At 40.9% G+C, this 26318-nt stretch overlaps 4 protein-coding genes across 4 annotated transcripts; 2 read left to right on the top strand and 2 right to left on the bottom strand.

Annotated features, from left to right (window-relative positions):
- Positions 1–4211: 4211 nt before the first annotated feature.
- On the top strand, positions 4212–6018 carry LOC103428586 (pentatricopeptide repeat-containing protein At1g20300, mitochondrial-like). The gene has a single exon (XM_008366700.4). The coding sequence runs from the start codon at positions 4312–4314 to the stop codon at positions 5920–5922; it is 1611 nt and encodes a 536-aa protein (XP_008364922.2). The 5' UTR covers positions 4212–4311; the 3' UTR covers positions 5923–6018.
- Positions 6019–6057: 39 nt separating this feature from the next.
- Positions 6058–7247, bottom strand: LOC103428587 (uncharacterized). The gene is made up of 3 exons (XM_008366701.4): positions 7067–7247; positions 6684–6823; positions 6058–6286 (listed from the first exon to the last, which is right to left on the bottom strand). The coding sequence occupies exons 2-3, from the start codon at positions 6787–6789 to the stop codon at positions 6147–6149; spliced, it is 246 nt and encodes an 81-aa protein (XP_008364923.1). The 5' UTR covers positions 6790–6823; positions 7067–7247; the 3' UTR covers positions 6058–6146.
- A 1887-nt stretch (positions 7248–9134) lies between these two features.
- Positions 9135–10159, top strand: LOC103440232 (uncharacterized protein At1g76070). The gene has a single exon (XM_008378902.4). It carries the CDS (start codon positions 9266–9268, stop codon positions 10040–10042), a length of 777 nt encoding a protein of 258 aa, XP_008377124.2. The 5' UTR covers positions 9135–9265; the 3' UTR covers positions 10043–10159.
- Positions 10160–11394: 1235 nt separating this feature from the next.
- LOC103440233 (thioredoxin-like protein CDSP32, chloroplastic) lies at positions 11395–12755 on the bottom strand. Its single transcript, XM_008378903.4, has one exon. The coding sequence runs from the start codon at positions 12468–12470 to the stop codon at positions 11571–11573; it is 900 nt and encodes a 299-aa protein (XP_008377125.2). The 5' UTR covers positions 12471–12755; the 3' UTR covers positions 11395–11570.
- Positions 12756–26318: the final 13563 nt, after the last annotated feature.

Raw genomic sequence — 26318 nt, 5'->3', positions numbered from 1 at the left:
TTAGTTAAAGTGCAAATAGTAGTTTATTGTCCCACATTGTGAAGTACATGTGTAATATCAATTGTAATTCCTATATATACTCCACTTTGGAGATTAATAAATATATAAGAAATTCCCAAATATTGTCATATATATTTTTTATATTTACCATATTTAGTTTAATATGGCATCAGAGCAGTTCGCTCTTGGTGACATGTGTGCTTTAATTTTGTGTCATATATATTTTTTGATATTTACCATATTTAGTTTAATATGGCATCAGAGCAGTTTTCTTTGCCACAGTGCATGAACAGTGCTCTGCTTTGTGAACAGTGATCCTTTACAGTGTCGTGAACAATGATTACTACAGTGTTCTAATAAATTGTTTTCGTTCCGCTGCGTATCTGTTGTGCCTTTATTGTTCGTGATTTAGTTCAGTGGCTCATTATAATCATAGTGTTTTTATGCATCTTGGTGGAACAAATAAGTGGATAATTGATACTGGTTCCTTCTTTGTTTCACACTTGTAGTGATTCAGAGTCAAGTGTGAAACATGTGTCATGGCTAAGAGTCATCGAGCTTCATTTCCTGTAAGTGATTCTAAAGCTACTTTGCCATTTGATTTGATACATTCTGATGTGTAGGGTCCGGCCAAAGTTACTTCTAATGGATTATGTTGGTTTGTTACTTTTATTGATGATTGAACTCAATTAACTTGGGTGTTCTTGATGAATAATAAGAGTGATGTTCCGTTACTTCTTCAAGAATTTTGTACAATGGTGTCTATTCAATTTCAGACCAAAGTTAAGATCTTTAGGTTTGATAACGGAGGAGAATATGTGAATCACACTTTGGCATGTTTTTTTCGTGATCATAATATTATTCACTAGACGACTACTCTGTTTACACCCCAACAAAATGGTGTGTCCGAACGGAAGAATCGTCAAATAATGGAGGTTGCTTGCTCCTTGATGTTGGTAAATGTGTTCCTAATCATTTGTGGGGTTATGTTGTTTTGGCTTCTGTGTATTTGATAAATCGTGTTCCAAGTAGGGTTCTTGATTTTCAAACACTGCTTGACGTGTTACAAAAACATGTTTATCTTGTTTCTGTATCAAAACTTCCTCAGAAAGTGTTTGGGTGTATTGCGTATGTGCATGTCTACTCTCATCAGCGGGGTAAACTTGATGCATGTGCTTTTCGATGTGTCTTTATTGGGTATGCTAACAATCATAAAGGCTATAAATGTTATCATCCTCCGACTCAAAAAACTTATATTACCATGGATGTCACCTTCCACGAGGAAGTTTCATATTTTATAAAGCCCTCTTCCGACTCTTCACTTCAGGGGGGATGGGGAGTGAAGTGCAGATTCGAATAGATGGTATGGATGATGTGTTATAGGCTGAGTTGGGAACAAAACCTATTATGTTGCGTGATACTAATCAGTCAGCTACAGACAGTGATCGGTCACCTGTCATTCCCGGAATTATTTCTACTGACGATAGATCAGATGTGCCCAGCGAGTTGCTTCTTAGTATGTCTGACGAATTACCTTCTGATGATCGGTTGCCTGCTGCTGGTATGTCTAACGAGTTGCCTGATGATGGTTCGTCCAGTGATGATTCTTTTAACAGTTTGGTACAAGATGGTGGTATACATGAGGTAAATTCTGACGATTCTTCTACTTATGAGTTGCCTCCACGAGCTAATCGTGGAAAACCTAAAGTACAATATGAGCCTGATATGCATGCTAAAGCTAAATATCCTATCAACAATTATGTGTCTACTCATCGTTTGTCCAAACCATATGTATCTTACATATGTCAGCTATCTAGTGTATCAATTCAACAAAATTGCAAGATGCTTTGTCTGATCTTAAATGGGTTAATGCCATGAAAGTTGAGATGGAAGCTTTGGAAAAGAATTCTACTTGGGATTTGGTTCATTTACCAAACGGGAAGAAAATTGTTAGATGTAGATGAGTGTTCATTATTAAGCACAAAACAGATGGTTCTATTAACTGGTATAAAGCCAGATTAGTTGCTAAGGGTTATACTAAAACCTATGAGATGGACTATTAGGAGACTTTTGCTCATATTGCCAAACTTAATAATGTGCGTGTTCTTCTGTCATTAGCAGCAAACCAGGATTGGCCTCTGTTGCAGTTTGATGTTAAGAATGATTTCCTTCATGGTGATCTTAAGGAGGAAGTTTATATGGATCTCCTACCTGGTATCGGAACATTTCTTGTAAAAGGTGTTGTATGCAAGTTACGAAAGGCTTTGAATGGTTTGAAACAATCTTCTAGAGCATGGTTTGGGAGGTTTACAAGTTCAATGAAGAGGTTTGGGCATATCCAGAGTCATTTAGATCATACTTTATTTCTAAAGCGACAAAATGGTACGCTAACTGCATTGATTATTTATGTTGATAACATGATAGTGACCGGTGATGATCAAAAGGAGATACAATGGCTTCAAAAGTACCTAGCTACTGAATTTAAGATGAAATAATTGGGTGAATTGAAGTATTTTCTTGGAATCGAGGTTGCACGATCCAAGCATGGTATTTTTCTGTCTCAACGGAAGTATGTTCTTGATTTGTTAGCTGAAATAGGTGTGTTAGATTGCAAACCTGTTGACACTCTGATTGAGCAGAATCATCATCTGGGCTTATTTTCAGATCAAGTTCTTACTCATAAGGAACAATATCAAAGGCTTGTGGGGAAATTAATTTATTTGTCTCACACTCGCCCTGACATTGCTTATGCAATTAGTGTGGTAAGTCAATTTATGCACTCACCTAATGAAGCTCATATGGATGCAGTAACTCGTATTTTGAGGTACTTAAAGATGGCTCATGGTGAGACTTGGTTTTCTCTAAGAATGATCATTTGAATGTCGAAGGGTATATAGATGTAGATTGGGCAGGTTCTATCATTGATCAACAGTCTACATCTGGATACTTTACATTTGTGAGTGGTAATTTAGTTACTTGGAGAAGCAAGAAACAAAAAGTGGTGGCTAGGTCAAGTGCAAAAGCTAAGTTTCGTGGTATGTCTCATAGCGTATGTGAGTTGTTGTGGTTGAAAAAATTGTTGAGAGACCTTGGGTTTAAACCCAATGGTGCTATGAAACTTCATTGTGATAACAAGGCTGCTATTGAGATTGCTTATAATCCAGTGCAATATGATCGAACAAAACATGTGGAGATTGATTGACATTTCATCAAGGAAAAATTGGATGCTGAAATTATTATGTTTTCGTTTGTGGGATTTGAAGATCAACTCGCTGATGTCCTTACTAAGGCTATGTCTAATAGTGTGTTTTCCAACTCGCTTAACAAGTTGGGCATGCATGACATCTTTGCACCAACTTGAGGGGGAGTGTTGCGAGTTCTATATTAGTTAAAGTGTAAATAGTAGTTTATTGTCCCACATTGGTGAAGTACATATGTAATACCAATTATAACTCCTAGGTATATTCCACTTTGAAGATTAATGAATATATAAGAAATTCTCAAATATTGTCATATATATTTTTGGTATTTACCATATTTAGTGTAATACCTACTTCCTTGGATTTGAACCCTTTGAGAGTGTCGTAAATGGATCTCGTTGATCGGTCTCCGAACTTGTTGGCATTGAAGGAATTGATTCCGTTGAAGCCATGGAAGACGCCGCCACCTCCGTTGTCACATTGTTGATACGAGAAGTATATGGAGGTGAAAGATGGGTCAAGAGTGTATTGGGCGCTGAAGATTGTGTTACAGAGTGAAGATAAGGATAATATTATGAACGTTGAAATTCCATATGAATGATTGTTTGAGTTCGTTGACAAGTTTGTCGTCAGGAAAGTTAGGGTTTGGATTTACCAGGTACTTGGGAAGATATTAAGCTTACCAAAGTATGATGCGTTATCATAGTTAACGACGCTTATGAATGTGTTTTTTGTTTGTTTGTTTAGGTTTGTGCATAATTTTCTAAGGGGTGTGATATCCACACACCCTATTTTACTTCTCACACACCTTTTTAATTTTCGGCCGTCGGATCGGATGAATTGAAGAAGATCAACGGACATGAATTATCAAGGGGTGTGTGAGAAGTAAAATGGGATGTGTGGATAGCACACCCCTTTTCTAATCTCTCATTAGATGTAAATTATGACGTGCCAATTGTCTCTGACTTTTAGTTTTTAAATTTTGTTTTGCCTCTTAACCAAACGACGTCGCATATGGCCTAACATTCGCGCGACAGTCTCTCCTCACTCTTTTCTTTCCACCGTCTCCTTTCTCCTGTCTTCGCAGTGTTGGGAAGACTGAAGCTCAGCTATGGCGTTAACCAAATCAACCCTCCATTTCCGCCGCTTTCTCTCTCCCATTCCGCCGCGAATTCTCAAACCCTACTCTTTCTCTTCAGCTTCAGAAGCCCATCTTCAAGAGACCGACACCCCAGATGACGATTCCCAAACTGCCCCTGTCCCCTACCTATCCGCCGACGAAACCCTAATCGCCGACAAATTCCACTCCCTCATCAAAGACCACCACCGCAACAACCCCAATCCTAATCCCAACCCCCATCCCCCGAACCCCACGTTCACAATCCCTGCTCTCTCGCAAGACTTCTCCCAAATCTCCGCCGTCCATTCTGTATCTCCCTCCGTCGTCCGCAGCGTGATCAAGAAGTGCGGTGGTGTACGCCACGGCATCCCTTTGGTCCAGGCAGTTGCCTTCTTCAACTGGGCCACGGCCCGCGACGGGTTCGAGCAGAAATCGGAGCCCTACAACGAGATGGTCGACCTCTCTGGAAAGGTGAGGCAGTTCGATTTGGCTTGGCACGTGATCGACCTGATGAAAGCTCGGAATGTTGAGATTACGGTCGAGACCTTCTCGAACCTTGTCCGGCGATACGTAAGGGCCGGATTGGCTGCGGAGGCGGTGCACGCGTTTAATCGTATGGAGGAGTACGGTTGCGCGCCTGATAGGATGGCTTTCTCGGTAGTGATTGGGATTCTGTGCAAGAAGAGACGGGCCAGCGAAGCGCAGTCGTTTTTCGATAGCTTGAAGCATAAGTTTGAAGTTGACGTTATACTCTACACTAGCTTGGTTAATGGCTGGTGCCGAGCTGGTAATATCTCGGAGGCGGAGAGGGTATTCCGGGACATGAAGGCGGCCGGGATCATGCCGAATGTGTATACTTACAGCATTGTGATCGATGGTTTGTGCAGGTGCGGCCAAATTACGCGTGCCCATGATGTTTTCGCTGAGATGATTGATGCCGGATGCCAACCAAATTCGATTACTTTCAATAATCTGATGAGGGTTCATGTGAAGGCTGGCCGGACTGAGAAGGTGTTGCAAGTTTGTAATCAGATGAAGAGGCTGGGATGCAATGCGGATGCAATTACTTATAATTTTCTTATAGAGTGTCACTGCAAGGACGAGAATCTTGAAGATGCAGTTAAGGTGCTCGATTTGATGGTTAAGAAAGGCTGCACCCCGAATGCATCGAGCTTCAATCCCATATTTCGGTGCATTTCGAAGTTGAAGGATGTGAATGGTGCTCACAGAATGTATGCTAAGATGAAGGAGTTGAAGTGCGAGTTGAACACGGTGACCTACAATATACTAATGCAGATGTTTGCGGAGTCTAAATCGACTCATATGGTGCTGAAGCTGAAGAGGGAAATGGATGAGAACGAAGTTGAACCGAACGTGAACACGTACAAGGTTTTGATCTCCATGTATTGTGGAATGGGGCATTGGAACAATGCCTACAGGTATTGCAGGGAGATGATTGAGGAGAAATGCTTGAAACCGAGTATGCCGGTGTATGAGATGGTTCTAGAACAGTTGAGGAAGTCAGGGCAGTTGAAGAAGCATGAGGAATTGGTGGAGAAGATGGTCGATAGGGGCTTCGTTACACGGCCGTTGGCTGTGTAGTCTGTAGGAGTAGCTTAGCTGCATTGCTTGCATTAGATTAGTCATCGGATTACCTGTTTCGTTACGAATTTACGATGTAGCGTTTTATGTTTGGGAGTTGGGAGGATCACAATTTTGACGATTTTTAACAGAAAATTGTAACACAAGAAAGACGAATGAATTCGAAACAAATGCGGAATGGGTCGCATGTTCATGTTCAAAAACTACAAATTAAGGAATAAGAACTAATGACCTTGCATGTCAAGCATCTCGTCGAGACATTTCAGTCTCTCCAATCCTTCACTAAGCAGAAAACGAGTCCGTTGCCTGTCATTGCAGTGCCGGTTGTTCTCCAGTTCTTGTCGAATCATCGATCTTAGTTCACCTGTAAACATCAACCGCCTTTCCATCAAATTACAAAGGAACACACACAACTGTATCATTTTCGTGCCTGTTAAAATATATACCAAGACTAAAAGTACTAATGAGTGTAATGGGCAAGAACAATGTGGTATTTCATCCAGAAATCTGTTGTTTAGTAGGGTAAGGGTGCCCCAAGCTCGCTTAGAGAAAGTCAGGAAAACGTCTATATGTTATTTAAAAGGAAAATTAATGAAAAAGACTTAAAAACTTAGAGTACTAACGATAATGATAAAATAAAAGATAAAGTAAATAGTATCAATATTAACTTTTCAGTGTAAAAATATGATTTTTTGTTAAAGTTAACGAGAACTTTTCGTTCTCTTATTTGGAAAAGAGTGGTAAGGAGTGAGTAAGTTAACCTCTGGAATCCACAGGGGCTCTTCGGGTTATACGAAGTGCTTGCCTATAAAGCTTCAAGACTCGACCGCGGAGAAGGAAGTCCTGCAAATCAAGGGCTTTAGCCATATCCCCGACACTCACTCCTTCCCTCAAAAAATACCTACAAACACAAAACACAACTAAATTAATTAATTAGACTTTTTATCATATTTTCATCTCTTTATTTTCTTTTTTAATTACACTTTCTGGCTATGAAATTCAGATCAGAGACCGGATCCTCATTTCTTCAATTTCTAATTGATCTCGCAGCTTGGATTTCATAAATGGAGGCAACAAACATGAAAATTGTACCAGAAGTTACTTTTAATTTAAAGAATAAAAATAAACAGCAATATCTGCAGACCTTGAGGAAAAGAAAGGGGGCTGCAGCCTGCAGCAGTAGCAATAGAAGGAGCTTGTTGGTCTGAGGAGTTGACGGCCGCCTTGTGCTAACTCCGACGTTTGTAATTGGTCCTTCAATTGGTCTCAATTTGTTGATGAGCCCAACTTTTGTTGCCCAAAAGAAGCTGGGCTTCTCTTACTGAATGTTGCTCTGTCTAGGAAGGCCTTTACCGATCTTTCTTTTTGTTCAACTCATAATGCTTTTTTCTTTAAAAACTTTAACGAAAAACTCCTGGTACTGTTTACTTTAACGAAAAGCTACATTTTTACACTAAAAATTCAATCATGATACTATTCATTTTACCCTTTATTTTGTCCTTATCATTAAAACTCAAAGTTTTCAATCCATTTTCATTAATTTTCCTATTTTCTTTACGATTTAGTAATATTAATCTTTACTTGTAAGTTATAAGTTTTAGATTCAAATCTCGTGAATGATGAGTTTGTAACTAATTTATTCTCCACCCCATAGTGTAATTATAAACAAACAAACAAAAAAATATTTTCAATATGCTCAATGAAATCAACTATGCAAACAACAATTGTCTTGCACCAATAATAGCCGTATTTGACAAAAAGTGAAACATTGTATTGAGTCATTGACCAATCCACCGTTCGTGAATGGATTGGAATACCGCCACGCAAAGTAAAGATTAAGGTTTGAAGGTTGCCCTAGAGCTAGATCTTCAATAGGAAGCTTCAAAAGTTTTTCCCATAAGATTTGCTCACGAACACGCATGGTCCACAGAACATGGAAATAACACCCAGCTACCTACTTGTTTTGTGTTAGCAGTGCTTCTTGGCTCTTTTGCTGGCATTTTCTAAACTCCTAACAAATATTTAATTAAATCCGTATAATAATTATGATGCATGTCGTCGTCATCTTAAAAGTTGACGTACGTCGGAAATGCATGTCTTCCGGTGACGAGTCTGTGATGCAGACCAAGTGTATATGTTTGACCTTATTAATGGAGAGTTAATCAAGCTCAAGCTCCTATGAATGAAGACGAAATACATCATTATAACTTATACTAATCAAATTTTCATATGGTGGACCAATTCAATTTTGTTTCCAAAACAAACCAATCACAGCTAATTGTATTTTAGCTTACTAATTAATTATTGTCATTAGGCCCATGAACGTGACACTTTCCACACCAACCAGCCGATCCCAATGGTTTGGTCATGTTAATTATACTTATCACTCTAGGGAGAATTATAATGTTCACACACTCAGTCAAGGAATCGATGTTCATACTAGTCATCACTCAAAACAAATCAAATAATTTGATAAATCTCAACCATTCGAACTTTATGCATTGCAAAATCATAGTTAGATGAACTCTTAATTACTTGACTTACAAGCTCATCAGCCTTGCATATAACCAATTTATCGAGTAGTCAATTATGTTCTGCACAAGTTAAACAAGATGAACAAAAGTTTTTCTAAAGTTTTTTGTCCCTAATTTGGAAAAAAAAAAAATTCTTCCTAATGATTTTGTTATGTAAGTTGGTGAAACAGTTAAGTTGGTACATAGCATATATCTTCTTGTAATTTAATCAACTACGTACACCGTACACGTTTTGTCAAACTTATCTTTTATTTCCCAATTTGAAAAGGAAAATAACCTTATATTTCCGAATTGAAAGTTGTCATATTATCTTTTGAAATTTTCGACAAAAAAATAAAATTATCTTTTGAAATCCACGTGTAATATTCAATGATTGGATCAACGTTTAAGAGGTCCCTCATAAAGGGTTGACAAGTCAATTCCTAAGCATTGCTTAAGTTGTTTACTTCGGTTTAGCCCGTGGATTAGAAATAAAAAAACGTTTATCTAAATTAAATCTCGTGCAGAAAAATCCAGAAACCTGCATGAAACGCAAGCTGTATTATTCAATTCAGTCGAGCAAATATGGGCTTGCTAGGTCACACACACCTCCCTTGTTTGACCATCCCCTCTCTCTTCTTGACATTGTCAGAAAAGTACACATATATATATATATACACACACACACAAACACATGCATATATGTATATGTGTGTACACACAAATATATATAAGTAGTGCTGCTGGATAAGCGATTTAACACAATTTCTTTATCCTCCTCAACGTCCAAAGCGTGCAACAAGATTAGGGTTATTCTTTTACATGCAACAATGGATCATCAGAAACAAGGTAAAACAAAAAACAAGATCCTGAAGTTTCTACCAAAAGCTGCTTCCGGTGTTTCTTTTCACAGCCGTCCTTACAGCCCTAACAGAGAAGCCGCCGCCAAGCTTAAAGCTCAAGGGCGGCGAGGGTTTTCCGGCCCCTTAATGATTCCAGATCAAGTCCGAAGAAAACAGAGAAACGGAAGCTTTGACGGTCAGACACAAGAGGAGGAGCCGACTTCGCCGAAAGTGTCGTGCATGGGACAGATCAAGCACAAGAAGCACATTAACAAGATAAATCGCGTTAATTTGATCCCTAAAGATCGTCAAAAATCAAAGCCTCCGGCACCGTGGTCGCCGCGTGAGATCAAGAAGCACGGTTTTCAGTTCCGGAGGATGTTTAGCAACATTAACCCCGGAAGAAAATCTGAATCTGATGCCAGTGATCTTGATCGTAGTCGGACGGCTCCATCTCTTCCGGATATGGCGCCTTCGTTGAATCAGATGAAGAGATTTTCAAGCGGACGTGGCCATGCGTTCGAAAACTTCGATTGGGAATCTTCTCATAATATTATGAATAATCATCGCGATTATTCGGATGAAGAGAGAGAAGACAGCGATGAGAGGGAAGAAGATGTTAGAATCGCATTCTCAGCGCCTCTAGGGATTGGAGGAAGAAATCAATTTCATCAAGTTCCTTTGCAGCCAAAGAAAGAAATCAATCTATGGAAGAGAAGAACAATGGCACCCCCTATTCCTCTAGAATTGAAACCCATGGTCTAATTAAATTGTTCATAATTGTTTCGGTTTATCATACATTCTTTTTTAGATTAGGGTTCTTTTTGGGTGTAAAATTTTAATGGAAAATTATGTTAATACATACACATGTATTGGACAAAAGTTAGGATCCATAAGATCTTTTTGGCCGCACGGTTTAGCTTTCTTGTGCTTAATTATGCTTTTGATGATGTTTTGCTTAATTTGGAAGTGTGAATGCAGCATTCAAACTAGAATACTGTTTCAGCAACTAGTGCAAGATGTTTAACTTAGTCTTCTTTTTCTAATTGATGAAAATTATATAAAACTAATATGGTGGGCGCATATATATATATATATATTAGAATTAAAAATATTAAAACCATCTTTGGATATATATTGGGGCAAATTTGGTTAATATATACCAGTCAGGCATGCGGCTGTCACAATTGAAAATAAGGTTAACAAATTGATTGGTGGTTTACCCGTCGAATCTATATTATTGTAAAATTAATTGGCAATGCTACAATCCGTCATTTTTAAAACAAGAAAATGAGTTTTTAATGGTCCATGAATTTTAACTTGGTTGTTGTCATATTTTTAAGCTTTTCGATCTAAGCTAATATAATTATATAGTTAATTTGCATTTAGTCATTGCATGTTCTCAAAATAACAGCCTTAGAAGAGCAGAACTCCATATTTATACCTGAATGAAGGGCTATGATGCATTTATTTAACCAAGATTTGCAACTTTAAAACACCAATTTCGGGTTCAATTCTCAAAAATAAGGTGACAAGTAAATATCAATTCGTGCCCTGCATGTTTGAATACTCTGAGATTCGGTCACCTTCGCACGTCCATTATTTTTATCAATAATACACAGCTGACCAACTTTGACTGGATCCAACCTTTGTAAAAGACTAGGCAACCTCTGAATCTGTGACATGCCCACTAACACAATCGGGTGGATCTTACTGAGTCAGTTTGGGCCTTTGGCCCATTGATTTTCTACAACAAATGTTGCCTACAAACTGTTTCAAGCCTCAATCCACACTGGTCTTCCGTTTTTTTTTTTTTTAACAAACGATATTATTTACACTAAATAATGAGGGATCTAAACCTCATGATGGGTTAACAATATGATTCAAATTCACCTTTAACGAGAGTCGAACCTAAGACCTCTCACTTACAAGTGGGGAATATCACTAAACCGTAGTACTAAGTGGTTGGTCTTCCTTCCTTTTAAGGCCTTCATCTATAGTCCTAAGTTCCTATCTCCTTAATTAACAATGCATAATTCCTCCCTTCTAGAGATATTTTTATTATGGTATTACTGGATCTCAAATTTGTTTATGCAAGCGTTGTCCATATAAGACAATTCTACTAAAGTTTATCTCATTCAAGAGTACTATGTATTAGGTTCTTAATACATTTCTCTTTTCTTGAGCTAGAACATATCCGAAGTCTAATTCAACTTCATGTATTTTGGTTACACAAATAAAGTACAAATTTTGTAAAATTAAATTTGAACATTGTAATTTGTTGATAATTAACCTAGTAAGTCACACGGACTCCTTGGTATCTCAGAATTTCACCAATAAGCTCTCCTTTACCAGAACCCACATATCTTCCACAAATTTCACCATCTCTAATGAACAAGAAAGTAGGCACCTCCACCACCTCCATGTCCTTGAGGAACTGCATGCAGCTGTCGTTCTCATCGCCGTTCATCCTCGCAAACACCACCGTGTCCGACATCTTCTTCGACAGCTTCACCACCGTCGGATACACCTTGACACAGGGCCCACAATGCTTGAGCCCCACGTCAAGCACAATCAGCTTGCTGTCCACCTTATGATCCTCAATCAGCTTCTCTACGTCCTCCTTCTGATGCAGCTGAACCACCGCGGAGTGGTTGTCGCCGTAATACAACACGTCCCCCCTCAGCCGATCGCCGTCTATTCCTTCCTCCTCGTGAATCTTCTCCATGCTCTTGTAGAAGCTGAAGTGGGGAACTTTGTCGATGTTCTCTCTCCTGCAGAGCTCTCGGGTGTCTTCCGACTCGTCACCCATGACCAATAAAAACTCTACGTCGTTACACGTGCGGCTGAGGTCGACCATGAAAGGGTACATTTTTTGGCTCTGGGCGCTGTCGCTGGCGGCAAACTCGACGACAACGAGCTTGTTTTTGGCCAACTCGAGGGCCTCGTCGAATTCCTGGATGCTGTGCACTCGCTGAACTCTCTCGTCACTTCGAACCTCTTTAGTGCCGGTGGTGGCTCTGGCGTTGATGGTGAAGTTGCGGAATTGGTTTCTTTTTGTTTCAAGTTTTGTAGGTAAAGGTTTAAGCTTCGTCACCAAACTTAAACCTTTACCAACATAACAACTTGTTCTTGGGATTGAAAATTGAGATGACGAAAGTGGTTTGACTATGAAATTTGTGATGGTCGCCATTGAAGGTAGGGTAGGAAGATTTGGTTTGCGTTGCTTTGCTTATTCAAACCTATGAGAGTGTTGGGAGACTGGTGTGGAATTATCTTGAAATCTCAGTAGCCACTGCTTTGTGTGGTTCATATGATCCATTGAGGCAATATATAAGGGTGATTTTATGAACATATCCTTATTTTGTGGTTTCAATCTTTCATTGTCTTTGCTGTGTACGGTAAAGCCTAAAATATCTTATTTTGTGGTTTCAATCTCTCTTGACATACATGAAACCCATAAGTAGGCTCAAATCATTGATCCACAAAATTTGGGCTTATATAATCTGTATATAGGACTAGTATTTGTACATTTCAAATGGGTTTGAGGTAACAATAAGTTGTTGAGTAATGAAAATGCACCTTATATTATAGGTTTTTTTTTTTTTTTGAAACTTTAACGAAAAACTCCAAATACTGTTCACTTTAACGAAAAATCACGTTTTTACACTAAAGATTCAATCCTGGTACCATTCACTTTACCTTTTATTTTAAGGAAAACTAATGAAAAGGGTTTGAAGACTTTGAGTTTTAATGATAAGGACAAAATAATGAATAAAGTAAATAGTACTAGGATTGACTTTTTAGTGTAAAAATGTGGTTTTTCGTTAAAGTGAACAGTACCAGGTGCTTTTCGTTAAAGTTCCCTTTATTTTATTCTTATTATTAAAACTAAAAGTTTTTAAGCTCCTTTCATTAGTTTTCCTTTTTTGTGTTGGTCAACACCTTAAATTATAGTTTGATGGTCTGTTTGGGATTGTTTATCTAAAAAAAAAGTTCCAATTTTTCTACAATAAGGGCATCTTGGGGGAGAAGCGAATCCTTGCCATTAAATTTGTTGATGCACAGAACCGGATGGTCTTTGGTACAACAGAAAGTGTCAGGTTTTGTGACCTTCGCTTGGTTGCTTCGGTCACTAGTGAGGATAACTACGTAAATGAATAGAGACAAAGAAGCAAACACAGGATGTACGTGGTTCACCCAGATTGGCTACGTCCACGGAGTAGAGGAGTTCTCATTAATTGTGAAGGGTTTACACAAATACATAGGTTCAAGCTCTGGTTTAGTGAGTTCTAGTGAATAGTTTAGTACAAAATGACATTAGAGATTATTGTGGGAGAATGGTCCCTATTTATAGAGGAGAGTTTTTAGTTTTGTTCTAACATCGACACGTGTCGTGTTGTGATTGGCTTCTGATGTTGACACGTGTCGAGCTGTGATTGGCTTCTGATGTCAACACGTGTCGCATTGTGATTGGCCTCCTGGTTGAAGGGAAGCTCTTCTAGGTCCTTGACGGTATAACGTTGACCGGTGCTCAGTAGTTTCGGGATTGGTCAAGTATAGTACAAACAGTGCTCCCCTAAGTTCCCGAGTGAGGGAAGCTTCTCAGTTGGGGACTTGCAAGATCCAAGCCGCTGAGTAATCACGAAACTTCTAAGTACCGAGGTGTGGTATCATTTTCACTTGCCTTATCTGTCTCATATGTAGATGTGGCATCTTCTCTGGAAGTACTTTTCCTCCATCCAGGGGTGGTATCTTTAACCGATGAAGATGCACAAGGTAATGTATCAATTTCACTTGAAGCTTACTTGTAGTTTCGGGCTTGGTCAAGTGCGATACAAACCCTATAGTAGGAGTCCCCCAAGTCGCCGAGCTAGGAGATCTGCCGAAAGAGGTGACAGACAAGGTAAGCAGTCAAACTTCCAAGCAAGCAACCCAGGATCGGAGGTTCGTCTTCGGCTTCCGGTTGATTGTTCTCCTTTTCCTTGTCTCTCATTCAGCTGCCAGGATAAGGAGAAACAAATGGAGAAGATGTGATATGAGATACTTTTGCTTTTGAAGAAGTAACTTTCCACAGGCTAATTCTTGAACTGTGCTGGAGGGTTTTCTGGTTCCCTTCAGAGTATAAGGCCGACCCAAGAATTTGAGGGTCAAAACAAGTCCATCAAATCTAGAGTATGTGCGACCTTGATGATATGGGATACTGTTGCTGTTGACGGAATAGTGAATGTGGTATGGAAAAGTGTCGTGCTGTAGTGATCTGTTTCAGCTCACCGTTGAACCTTCTGCTTCAATCTTTTGCATGGCAGAAGTGGTGTGCAACATTTGCATTTAAATGGTCATTCAGAACATTCCTTCATAGTGACTCATCCACGCTTGGCAGCTTCAGTGTAAAGAGCCAATATCTGATCAACTGTCATGAGGTATTTGCTGGTGGAATTCGTGACCTTGACAGCAGTTGAGGATGAGTACTCGAGAGCAATGCTAAGTAAGCAACCAGGCAAAGGTTCGGGGCAGTCAGTTCCAGATTGGAGGTTTGATTTCAGGTTCCGACTGACTGCTCTCTTTCTCCTTGTCTTACAGGTGTGGACAAGGACAAAGACAAAGACAGGGAGAAAACATGATATGGGATACTCTTGCTTTCGACCCTGATGATATGAGATACTCTTGTTCTTGGTGTGGCTTATTTGCTGAGGTATTATCGGGGGGAAATAAAGCTGAGTATTTCGAAAGGTTATGTTGAGGGTGCCTTCTCGAATGCGAGAAATGGTTGAGCATTTTTGCAGGTTTGTCTGTCCGTGGAGGAGGAAGGTCGATGTATATAGGGATTTCCCAATAACAAGTAGTAATGCTATTCTTTTACCCTTCTTGGTCACAACAATGTAGTGGGAGCTGCCAGCTTCACGTGTTTCAACTTTGTCAGAGCACTTTGAAAAAGTGGTATGTGGTATCTGGAAAGCTGATGTTACGTGTGAAGATTACAGACAAGCTTTATCTAAGGAAATCTGGCTCTCGAAGTTCTGAGAGTTGTGCCTCTTCGGTTTTCGAACAAGCAATCCCGTCGAGGATCTGACTCTCGAGATTCGGGAAGCGGTGCTACTTCAGTTTTTGAGAAAGTAATTATGTTGGGAGTCTTTTCTCGAATGTGAGTAAAGGTTGGACGTTCTTGCCAACCTGTCTTGCCGCAAAACACGGAGGTCGACACACATAGGGACTTTCCAGTTGTCAACCAGTGGTGCTGTTCCTTTACCCTTGTGGGTAATAGTAGGGTAGCTGGAACTTCGAAATTCTCGTGCCTAAACTTTGTCAGAGATCTTTGACAAAATTATATGTGGTACCCGAGGAGTTGATGGTGCATGTGGAGAGTGGTGATTGAACAGTAAGATTCACGTGCTTTCTACTTCACCAGAAATCTTCGACAGATTGCCCGTAATTTCCGCAAAGCTGAGTGTGCATGTGACAGGTGCTGACGAGGCTGAAAAAGCAGGTGCTTCTTTGATTTCTGAGATCGGCCCTCGTGGTCTCTGAGCAGCCCAGCTTTTGAGAAAGCAAACGCCTCTTCGATTTCTGAAGCTCCGTCGAGTGCAGATTTTTATAGAGGCTGGCATTAAGTTCCACAGCACACTTGAATCTCTACCAGTAGAAGCTCCCTTCTTGCACTTCTAAGATCTTGATTTGTTTGACCTCTTCCCTCTTCAACACATTTGAAAATGTCTGGACCCTCTGACCGTCGTTTTGACTTGAACGTTGGAGAAGAGACAGCCACGCCTTCTCCAGACAACATATGGCGCCCATCCTTCATATCCCCTACTGGTCATCTTACCGTTGGGGATTCTGTGATGAAGAATGATATGACTGCTGCAGTGGTGGCCAGGAACCTTCTCACTCCCAAAGATAACAGACTACTTTCCAAACGGTCTGATGGGTTGGCTGTTAAGGATTCTCTGGCTCTTAGTGTTCAGTGTGCAGGTTCTGTGTCTAATATGGCCCAACGCCTATTTGCTAGAACCCGCCAAGTTGAATCATTGGCTGCTGAAGTGATGAGTCTCAAACAGGAGATTAGAGGGCTTAAGCATGAGAATAAACAGTTGCACCGGCTCGCCCATGACTATGCTACAAACATGAAGAGGAAGCTTGACCAGATGAAGGAATCTGATGGTAAGGTTTTACTTGATCATCAGCGGTTTGTGGGTTTGTTCCAAAGGCATTTATTGCCTTCGTCCTCTGGGGCTGTACCTGGTAATGAAGCTTTAAATGATGAACCTCCAATGCCTCATCCTTCTGGGGTTTTGTCAAGTACTGAGGCTCCGGATAACCACCCTCCGGTGCTTTCTCTTTCTGGGGCTCTACCGACTGCTGAGACTTCCCCTAAGCAACCTTTGTGAAGGCTCCCTTTTGTTTATTTATTTTGACTCATGTATATGTACATATTTGTGGCTTTATCGAAAATATTAATAAATAAGCTTTGCTTCATTTCAACATATTGTGTTAAATACACCAAAGCCTTCTTCAGAAAGTTCTTTGAATTTTTTCTTTTGTTGAAACTTGTATTGTTGAAGCTTTGTGAGTGAAGCATGTAGTTTGAGGTAGTGTTCCCTTAATTTCCCGAGTGAGGAAAACTTCTCGGTTGGAGACTTGAAAAATCCAAGTCACTGAGTGGTTGTGAGACTGCCGAGTATCAAGGTGCAGTAGCATATGGTGGGAGTCCCCCAAGTCTTCAGGCGAGGAGAGTTGCCGAATGAGGTGTCTTGCTTGCTACTAATTTGTCAAAGTAACGAATGCGTGTTTTGATGTCACACCTTCATATATGCCTTATCTAAAAATATTTCCAACTTTCGTGTGTTTGATGCTGCATGTTATTGACTAGACAAGATCAAGCGCAATTAGTAGCTTTTCTCTCTTTTTCATCTTTTCTTTGGTGGAATTGCTTTTCGTTTCCACTAATCAGCCTTAGTGGATGCAAGATAACACCATTCTCTATAGCTCAGATTGCAAAGTCGTCTTCATGAAAGTTGTTCCTTATCTTGTGAACTACAACATATCCAAATTTGAGATCCATCGGAGTAGTACAACTTCAGAAATGCAGGTATGATGAGTAACTGTTCATCAATTTTCTGTTAACCCGTCAGGCTTGTTGTGAGCTTCGAAACTCCATTTTCTCTTATTCAGATCAACATACTTTCTTCAAAGAAGTTGTTCCTCATCCTCTCTTCCATAACATATCAAAAATTCAGAATAAACTAACGGTTGAATATTTCCAGATCTTCGAAACACCGCAGCAGCTTTGAAGCTTGCAGAAATCTGACCGTCATGTTTGGAGCTTCAACACTCTAACTTCCGTCGCTAAAATAGAAAAATTTCCTTCGTGAAAGTTGTTCATCTGCTCAAGAACTATAAGATGTCCAAAATTCAGCTCCACTGGAATTAGCTTCGCACTATCTTGATGAAGAGTGTGTGAAGCTTTTATGTGTTTTGGTGTTGAAATTTGGTATTGTAGGTGAAGCTTTGTGTTTGAAGCTTTATAGGTGAAGCTTTGGGGTTGAAGCTTGATAGGTGAAGCTTTTGTTGGCACCATAAATTGATTGTGCTTCGCACTATCTTGATGAACATAGTGCGAAGCTTTGGAGATTGATACTTGTCCTCCATTGATGAAGCTTTTGTTGGCACCATAAATTGATTGTGCGTCACACTATCTTGATGAACATAGTGCGAAGCTTTAGAGATTGATACTTGTCCTCCATTGATGAAGTTTTTGTTGGCACCATAAATTGATTGTGTTTCGCACTATCTTGATAAACATAGTGCGAAGCTTTGGAGATTGATACTTGTCCTCCATTGATGAAGCTTTTTGTTGGCACCATAAATTGATTGTGTTTCGCACTATCTTGATGAACATAGTGCGAAGCTTTGGAGATTGATACTTGTCCTCCATTGATGAAGCTTTTGTTGGCACCATAAATTGATTTTGCTTCACACTATCTTGATGAAGATAGTGCAAAGCTTTTGAGGATTGTAGTTGTGTTCCATTGATGAAGCTTTGTTGAATTTCCCAATTTCCAATTTCCTTTTTTTTTTTTTTTTTTTTTTTTTTTGGGAAAACTAGAAATTTGAAAATGTGGGAGAGACAACGTATACAAATTTTGCTTCCATACTGTTAAGCGAGAGATTGTGATACAAGCCACATCTTGTAGTAGTCAAAGGTTTGGATGAACCATATAAATTGAATTTGCTTCGAACAGTCTTGATCAAGAGCGTTTGAAGCTTTCTATGAGTTGTAGTGTTTGCATTGTTACAGAGGAGAAATGTCTGAAGCAGATGCAAGAGGGCTGAAGAGCTTGATCTTCGTATACCATGCATTGAAGCCATTATTAGCTTGCAATAAGACTTTGTTGGTGACTATAGCTCTTGTTAGGCATAAGTGCTCCCCTAGTTGAGTTGTAAAGCTTGATGGTTTTTGATTATTTGTGAATGCTAGGAGTTCACATGTACAAGTTGTACCACTCGTCTTCTGGTTAGTGGAATGAATGGTGGGTTGCTTTCATCACTTGGTTGGTGGTACGAATGTGAATTCCTTAATCACCTTTCATCACATTTCATCACCTGGTTAGTGACATGAAGGAGAGTCCGTGTTGTACATTTCATCACCTGGTTGGTGGCATGAAGGAAAGTACGCGTTGTACATTTCATCACCTGGTTGGTGGCATGAAAATAAGTTCCTTCTTCACCTGATTGGTGATAAGGGTGGCAAGTTTCCAAAAAATATTAGAGTACGGGTTGTACATTTCATCACCTAGTTAGTGGTACGAATGTGAGTTCCTTCATCACCTTTCATCACATTTCATCACCTGGTTGGTGACATGAAAGAGAGTCCGCGTTGTACATTTCATCACCTGGTTGGTGGCATGAAGGAAAGTACGCGTTGTACATTTCATCACCTGGTTGGTGGCATGAAGATGAGTTCCTTCTTCACCTGATTGGTGATAGGGGTGGCAAGTTTCCAAAAAATATTAAAGTACGGGTTGTACATTTCATCACCTAGTTGGTGGTACGAATGTGAGTTCCTTCATCACCTAGTTGGTGAGAATAAGGGTAAGGTGTCGAGGCACATTGTGGAAAATGTCGAATGACACAAAGTGTGTTGAACCCTTTCGAAGCACAGTTGGCTTATGTATGGATGTGTTGGAATGTATAATGTTTATGCATGAATGTGTTGGAATGTATGATGTTTATGTATGAATGTATTGGAATGTATGATGTTTATGTATGAATGTGTTGGAATGTATGATGTTTATGTATGAATGTGTTGGAATGTATGATGTAGATCCTTTGTATAGTCTTGTTGACACATACTTAGATTTTGTTTTGTATTGGAAACATTTGCGTTGAAGCTTCAACACTTGAGTGTTTCATTGCTCAGAATGTAAAAGAGTTTAGGGCCGAGTTGGCTAAATCACCTCTTTATTGAATTCATACCAAATGGTCTTTGTTACATAGGATGCCGAACGGCTGTAGCTTAACACTTGTACAATGTGAGTCTATTTGTAATAGTACTTCAAGTGGTCAGCATTCCATGGATGGCCAAGGGTTTTGCCGTCGGAGTTTCTGAGCTTGTAGGAGCCAGGGCGGCTGATGCCAATGACCTCGAAAGGTCTGTCCCAGTTAGGACTGAGTGTTCCTTCACTCGGGACCCTATCACAGAGTAATCTTTTCTTCAGTACCCAGTCTCCCACTTTGAAAGAGCGAGGTTTGATCCTTGAGTCGTAGTAGTTGGAGATGCGCTGCTTGTAGGCGACATTCCTCAGGTGAGCCTGATTTCTGTGTTCCTCGACTAGATCCAGGTTGAGGGTGAGTTGCTTGTCGTTCTCACTCTGTATGTAGTTCTGGATTCGGTATGTTGCTTGCTCAAGCTCAACTGGGACAACTGCTTCTGTACCAAAAGTAAGTGAAAATGGAGTTTCTCCTGTGGAAGTCCGATATGAAGTGCGGTATGACCAAAGGACTTGGGGTACGAATTCTGGCCAACAACCTTTAGCTTTGTCCAAGCTAGTTTTCAGAGTGCGCTTGATTATTTTGTTAACGGCCTCGACTTGTCCGTTAGACTGGGGATGGGCTGGAGAGGCAAAACATAAGTTGATGTTGAACTTAGAGCAGAACATCTTGAACTTCTTATTGTCGAACTGCCGCCCATTGTCCGTGACTATCGCATTGGGAATGCCGAATCTGCAGAGGATGTTCTTCCATACGAAGTCTTCTATTTTTCCTTCAGTAATGGTTGCCAAGGGTTCTACTTCAGCCCACTTTGTGAAGTAGTCAACTGCAACGATTACATAGCGGACCTTGCCTTTCCCTGCAGGCATTGGGCCGATCAAATCAAGTCCCCATTGGGCGAATGGCCAAGGGCTGATCATAGGAGTGAGCGGCTCGGGAGGGGAGTGAGGGATAGTTGCGTAGCGTTGACACTTATCACATGAGCGAGATATTCTGATGGCATCTTGGTGGAGTGTTGGCCAATAGTATCCTTGGCGAAAAGTCTTGTGTGCTAGGGATCGAGACCCAGCATGATCTCCGCAGACTCCTTCATGTATTTCCCGAAGGACAATTTCCGCCTCCGCAGGTGTAAGGCATCTTAGGTATGGCAGGGTGAAACCGCGCTTGTAGAGTTGGTCATTAATGATCAGGTAGCGGGCAGACTTGTATCGAATCTGTTTAGCTTGGACTTTGTCAATTGGAAGGGTGCCATGAGCAAGGAATTTATAAATTGGGGTGATCCAACTATCTTCTTGTTGTAAATTGCACACCTCCGCGACCATGGTGCTTGGTTCTGCCAACAATTCGACATGAATTTTTCTCCCAATCTTGTCTTCCACTGCCGAGGCGAGGCGAGCCAAAGCGTCTGCATGACTGTTTGCCGCTCGAGGAACTTGGGTCATCTGGTAGTGGAAGTGCTTGAGCAAAAGTCGCGTTTGCGCAAGATATGCTGCCATGGAGCTATCATTAGCATCAAAGTTGTTTGTGACTTGGTTGACCACTAATTAGGAGTCACTGAAGATATCAATTCGTTTAACCCCAAAGTGTTTGGCCAAACGTAAGCCTGCTAGAAGGGCTTCGTATTCGGCCTCGTTGTTCGATGCCTTGAATTTGAAACGAATAGCGTATTCCATCGCCACTTTGTCGGGGGTAGTGAGGACTAATCCTGCTCCGCAGCCCTGTTGGTTGGATGAGCCATCAACATACAGACTCCATGCTGGGGTTGTTGATTCTACTTTCTGAGCTTCCGATGGTAATGAAGCTACTGCTTCAGGTGTAGAAGCAATGTCAACAGGATATGTGAAGTCGGCGATGAAATCTGCTACTGCTTGACCTTTTTCGGCTGGTTTTGGTTGGTAGGAGATGTCAAACTCACCCAATGCTATCGCCCATTTGATCATTCGTCCAGACGTGTCAGGACTCTGGAGTATCTGTCGAAGAGGGTGATTGGTAAGCACGATGATGGCGTGTGCTTGGAAATAAGGGCGAAGTTTCCGAGCAGACATGACCAATGCTAGAGCTAATTTCTCAATGTTGGAGTATCGTGTCTCCGCATCTTGTAGGGCCTTGCTAGCGTAGTAGACGGGCCTTTCGACCCCACTGTTATTTCGAATAAGAACAGAACTAACTGCTGAAACCGAAACCGATAGATAGATAATGAGAGTGTCACCAACTTCTGGTTTGGAGAGCAGAGGGGCTTTACTCATGTATTCTTTGAGGTTCCTGAATGCCTTGGCACATTCCTCCGTCCATGTAATGTACTTCTTATTTCCCTTGAGTGCTTTGAAGAAAGGAGCACATCTGTCTGTGGCCTTAGAGATGAATCTGGTTAAGGCTGCCACCTTGCCAGTAAGGCTTTGGATGTCTTTTGAAGTTACTGGCTCTTTCATGTCGAGGATTGCTTTGATCTTTTCGGGGTTAGCTTCAATGCCTCCTTGGCTAATCATGAAGCCTAAGAATTTGCCAGAGCCCACGCCGAAGGCACATTTGTTGGGGTTCAACCTCATTCGATACCTATTTAGAATGGTGAAAGTTTCAGATAGGTTGGTGATGTGTTGGTCAGCATGTTTGCTCTTGACTAACATATCATCAACGTAAACTTCCATGCTCTTCCCAATCTGTTCGGCGAACATTGAATTGACCAGTCTCTGATAAGTTGCTCCTGCATTCTTTAGGTCGAAAGGCATGACTTTATAGCAATATAGTCTCCTATCAGTAGTGAAGGCCGTGTGTTCTTGGTCTGAGGGGTTCATGAGGATTTGGTTGTATCCTGAATAAGCGTCCATGAAGCTCAAGAGCTCACACCCTGCCGTAGAGTCTATAAGTCTATCAATGAGAGGAAGGGGGAAACTATCCTTCGGGCATCCTTTGTTTAGGTCGGTGTAGTCGACACACATTCTCCACAAGACCTTTTGAAGCAGGAGACTTTCCTTGGTCGGATTTTTCTTAGCAAGGACAACATTTGCTACCCATGTTGGGTAATTGACTTCACGGACGAAGCCTATGTCCTTGAGTTTTTCAACTTCTGCTTTTATCGCCTCGTATCGTTCAACATCATAAGATCTTCCCTTCTGTTTTACTGGTTTGGTCTTGGGATCAATACTCAAGTGGTGACAGATGATATCGGGAGAGATGCCCGGCATATCTTTATATGACCAAGCGAAGACCTCGGCGTTCTCTTGTAAAAAGGAGATCAGCGACAACCGAAAGGGTGGTGACAAAGTGGTGCCAATATTCACCATGCGGTCTGGATGGTCTTTGGAGATAGAGACCTTCTCTAACTCTTCAGCGGGTTGTGCTTGCTGGGTGAATGAGTCATCTCGAGGGTCGTCGGGTTGAATGTTGCCATCCTGAAGACCCGAGTTGGATTCATCTGGACTGGTCTTTACAACTTGGTTATGTATAAAGAGAGTCTCCTTGGGGACAGGCAGGTGTTGTTGTTTGACTGAAGTGTTGTAACATGATCGAGCACTAAGTTGATCTCCCCTGATGTACCCATTGCCGAAAGGGGTTGGAAACTTCATCAACAACATATGTGTGGATACCATGACCTTGAGATCATTGATGCCTGTGCGCCCAAAGATGACATTGTATGCCGTCGGGCAGTTGACCACTAGGAAGTTAGTGGTAATAGTAGCTGTGTAGGGGCTTGTACCAATGGTGAAGGGTAAGTGTATACTCCCTAAAGGTTGCACGATATCGCCAGAGAAGCTTATCAGAGGAGAAATCGAGCGATCGAGCAAGTGTTCAGCTACATTAAGTGCCTTGAAAGCTTCAGCAAACATGATATTGACTGAAGCACCTGTGTCTATCAGGATTCGTTTCACATCAAAATTTGCTATGTGAGCTTCCACGATCAGCGGGTCATTGTGAGGGTAGATGATACCTCTTTCTTCCTCAGGGTAGAAACATATTGGATCCCAGTTAGGCTTTTGATACTTGCCTCCTCTGATGTCTTCCACGTGAAACATTTGATGGCCAGGTCTCAAAGTTCGTTCACTGCTTTTCATGGCCCTATTGGAAGATTCAGACATGGGTGTGCCACCGCTTATGGAATATATCACATTCACCTGGCGTTGGTTACGGTTATCCCTTGGAGGGTGAAGGAGGAACTGATCAATTTTTCCTTCACGTGCCAAAGCTTCAATATGGTCACGGAGGATAATGCACTTCTCACTATCATGGCCATTATACTCGTGGTAGCAGCAAAACATGCCCGTGTTCTTCGTGGACTTGTAATCTGGTTGTCTTGGCTTTGGCTTTTGTATCAGGTGAGCTATACTGGGGTAGATGGCAGCACATGTAGCATTCAAAGAGGTGTATGTCTCATACCTCGGGGTAGGGCCTGTCTTAACACGTGATTGGCCCACTACATTTACTGCCTGGGGGCGGGCATTATTGTGACGATATCCTGAGTTATCACTATAGTGCCCCTTATTCTTTTTATTAAAATGAGATTGGTGAGGATGGAAGTCTTTCCTTTTGCCCTGAGATTGATATGTTTGCTGACTTGGCGAAGCATTAAATGAGGCAGGGGGTGTGCTGCTACCATTTGGAAGGTTGAGGTCTTTTCATTCGGTTGGATCTGGCCTCCACTCCCTACTTGCTGATAAGGGGTGACTGTAGGGGGTTTCCCTTGATATGTCCTTGCCTCGGCGGAGACATGGTTGTAAGCTTGTGTCATCACCTCATAGTAAGTCTTCCAAGTGTTGTCATTGATCATGTACTTGAAGAAACAGTCACGTAAGCCTGCCGTGAAAGCCTTGAGGGCGGTCTTGTCATCTGCCTCAGCGCAGCGAGAATACTCATGGCTGAAGCGGCCAGCGTACTTTCGTAATGACTCGTCCGGCTTCTGGTGAATAGTGTACAAGTCATCTACGGAATGCAAGCGATCGGTCTGGAAGATATGTTGAGAGACAAACAGCGTCATCAACTCTTCAAATGAGTCTACTGTCTCAGGTGGAAGACGGCAATACCAGTTTAAAGCTCCGCCAGAGAGGGTGGAGGGGAAGAGAAGGCACCGTTCTTCGTCGGTGTGTCCCCGGTATACCATGGTGGACTCAAAGAGGTTAAGGTGTTCAATCGGGTCTTCCCTTCCAGTATAGAGCTGTAAATCAAGCTTCTGCTTTGTCTTCGCTTGGAGGGGAGTGTTGAGGATCCTTCTTGTGAGAGGGCCAGGCCTGGGTTGGTTCCAGTCAGGTATCTCAGCTTGACGTTCAGCCTTCAGCTTGTTTACTTCCTCAAGGAGCTGCAGGACAAGGGGGTCCTGAGCGGAGTCGTGCACCACCGAAGTTTTCTTCTTTAAGTCCCCATCGCCTTTTGGAAGTAGGAAAGTTTGATCAAGATAGCGTGATCTTTCTCTGGACTCGCCATACTGACTTCTAGAGTGAGTTTGTCGGAATGTTTCCGAGTCCCCAGTACCTTCATATTCTTCTGGGACTTGTTGCCCCTTCTCTAGATTGGCGGCTAGCCTGGGTCGTGGACATTAGAGATTATTGTGGGAGAATGGTTCCTATTCATAGAGGAGAGTTTCTAGTTTTGTTCTAACATCGACACGTGTCGTGTTGTGATTGGCTTCTGATGTTGGCACGTGTCGAGCTGTGATTGGCTTCTGATGTCGACACGTGTCACATTGTGATTGGCCTCCTGGTTGAAGGGAAGCTCTTCTAGGTCCTTGACGGTATAACGTTGACCGGTGCTCAATAGTTTCGGGATTGGTCAAGTATGGTACAAACAAAATTCAAACCAACGGATGAGGTTAAAACAATGGTTACACACAATTGGATCGAAAAACCATTGAAACAGAGAGAGACCATGGAGATCATGGTGGCGGTGGCTAAAAATCGGGTTGTTGATATTTTCAATGGTAATTGCCAATTGGGATGAGGGTGGAGATTAGCAATGTTAGATTTGCTATGGCACGTAGGAAAAATACATTTTCAACCGAGATAGCAATTTAATTAGCAAATTAAAGAATTAGCAACTGACGCATTGCTTCTTGAAAAAATATCTGACTAGTGTTTCTCTAGATCGATTTTCTATAAGCTAGAAACTGGATATTTTTGGGTTGGAACAAAGTTGGCTAGACTCACGCAATCAACTACAACCAATGCTTTGAGTTTTGACAAATCAAACATCTATAAAAAAATCTTCAATTCGACAACCCAAAAAATCTCCAAGACTTTTTCCTGTCTACTAATTTAATTAAGGAGAAACTTGATATAACTCTAATTTTTTAAGTCAATAGTAGGAATAGTTCAGTTTATTAAAATAAGTCAAATTCTTTAAATTTAATTATTTAATTATCAATAATTATCTCTTAAAAGAAAAAACTTATTGTAAAAATCAAATTTCTTCCTAATTATCTCTTTGATTATTTCTTTTTATTTATTTTTTGTTATTTCTTGTTCTTCCTCCTGCTTTAACCCATTTATAATTTTTTTTTTAAATTTTTATAATCAACCTATATCACAGGTTAATTGTATTTATCTACCTATATGATATATTTTTTTTC

The sequence above is a fragment of the Malus domestica genome, chromosome 08 (genome assembly GCF_042453785.1).
Source record: "Malus domestica chromosome 08, GDT2T_hap1".
In the NCBI taxonomy this organism is placed as follows: Eukaryota; Viridiplantae; Streptophyta; class Magnoliopsida; order Rosales; family Rosaceae; genus Malus; species Malus domestica.
This window is presented reverse-complemented; position numbering and strand designations above follow the sequence as displayed.

What these genes read in the sequence shown, in the direction of transcription:
- LOC103428586 (XM_008366700.4), top strand. Translation starts at nt 4,312, where the DNA reads ATGGCGTTAACCAAATCAACCCTCCATTTCCGCCGCTTTCTCTCTCCC.
- LOC103428587 (XM_008366701.4), bottom strand. Translation starts at nt 6,789, where the DNA reads ATGGCTAAAGCCCTTGATTTGCAGGACTTCCTTCTCCGCGGTCGAGTC. An exon ending in AGCCCCTGTGGATTCCAGAG is followed by an intron (nt 6,287 to 6,683) that starts GTTAACTTACTC and finishes TGATGTTTACAG; the next exon opens with GTGAACTAAGATCGATGATT.
- LOC103440232 (XM_008378902.4), top strand. Translation starts at nt 9,266, where the DNA reads ATGGATCATCAGAAACAAGGTAAAACAAAAAACAAGATCCTGAAGTTT.
- LOC103440233 (XM_008378903.4), bottom strand. Translation starts at nt 12,470, where the DNA reads ATGGCGACCATCACAAATTTCATAGTCAAACCACTTTCGTCATCTCAA.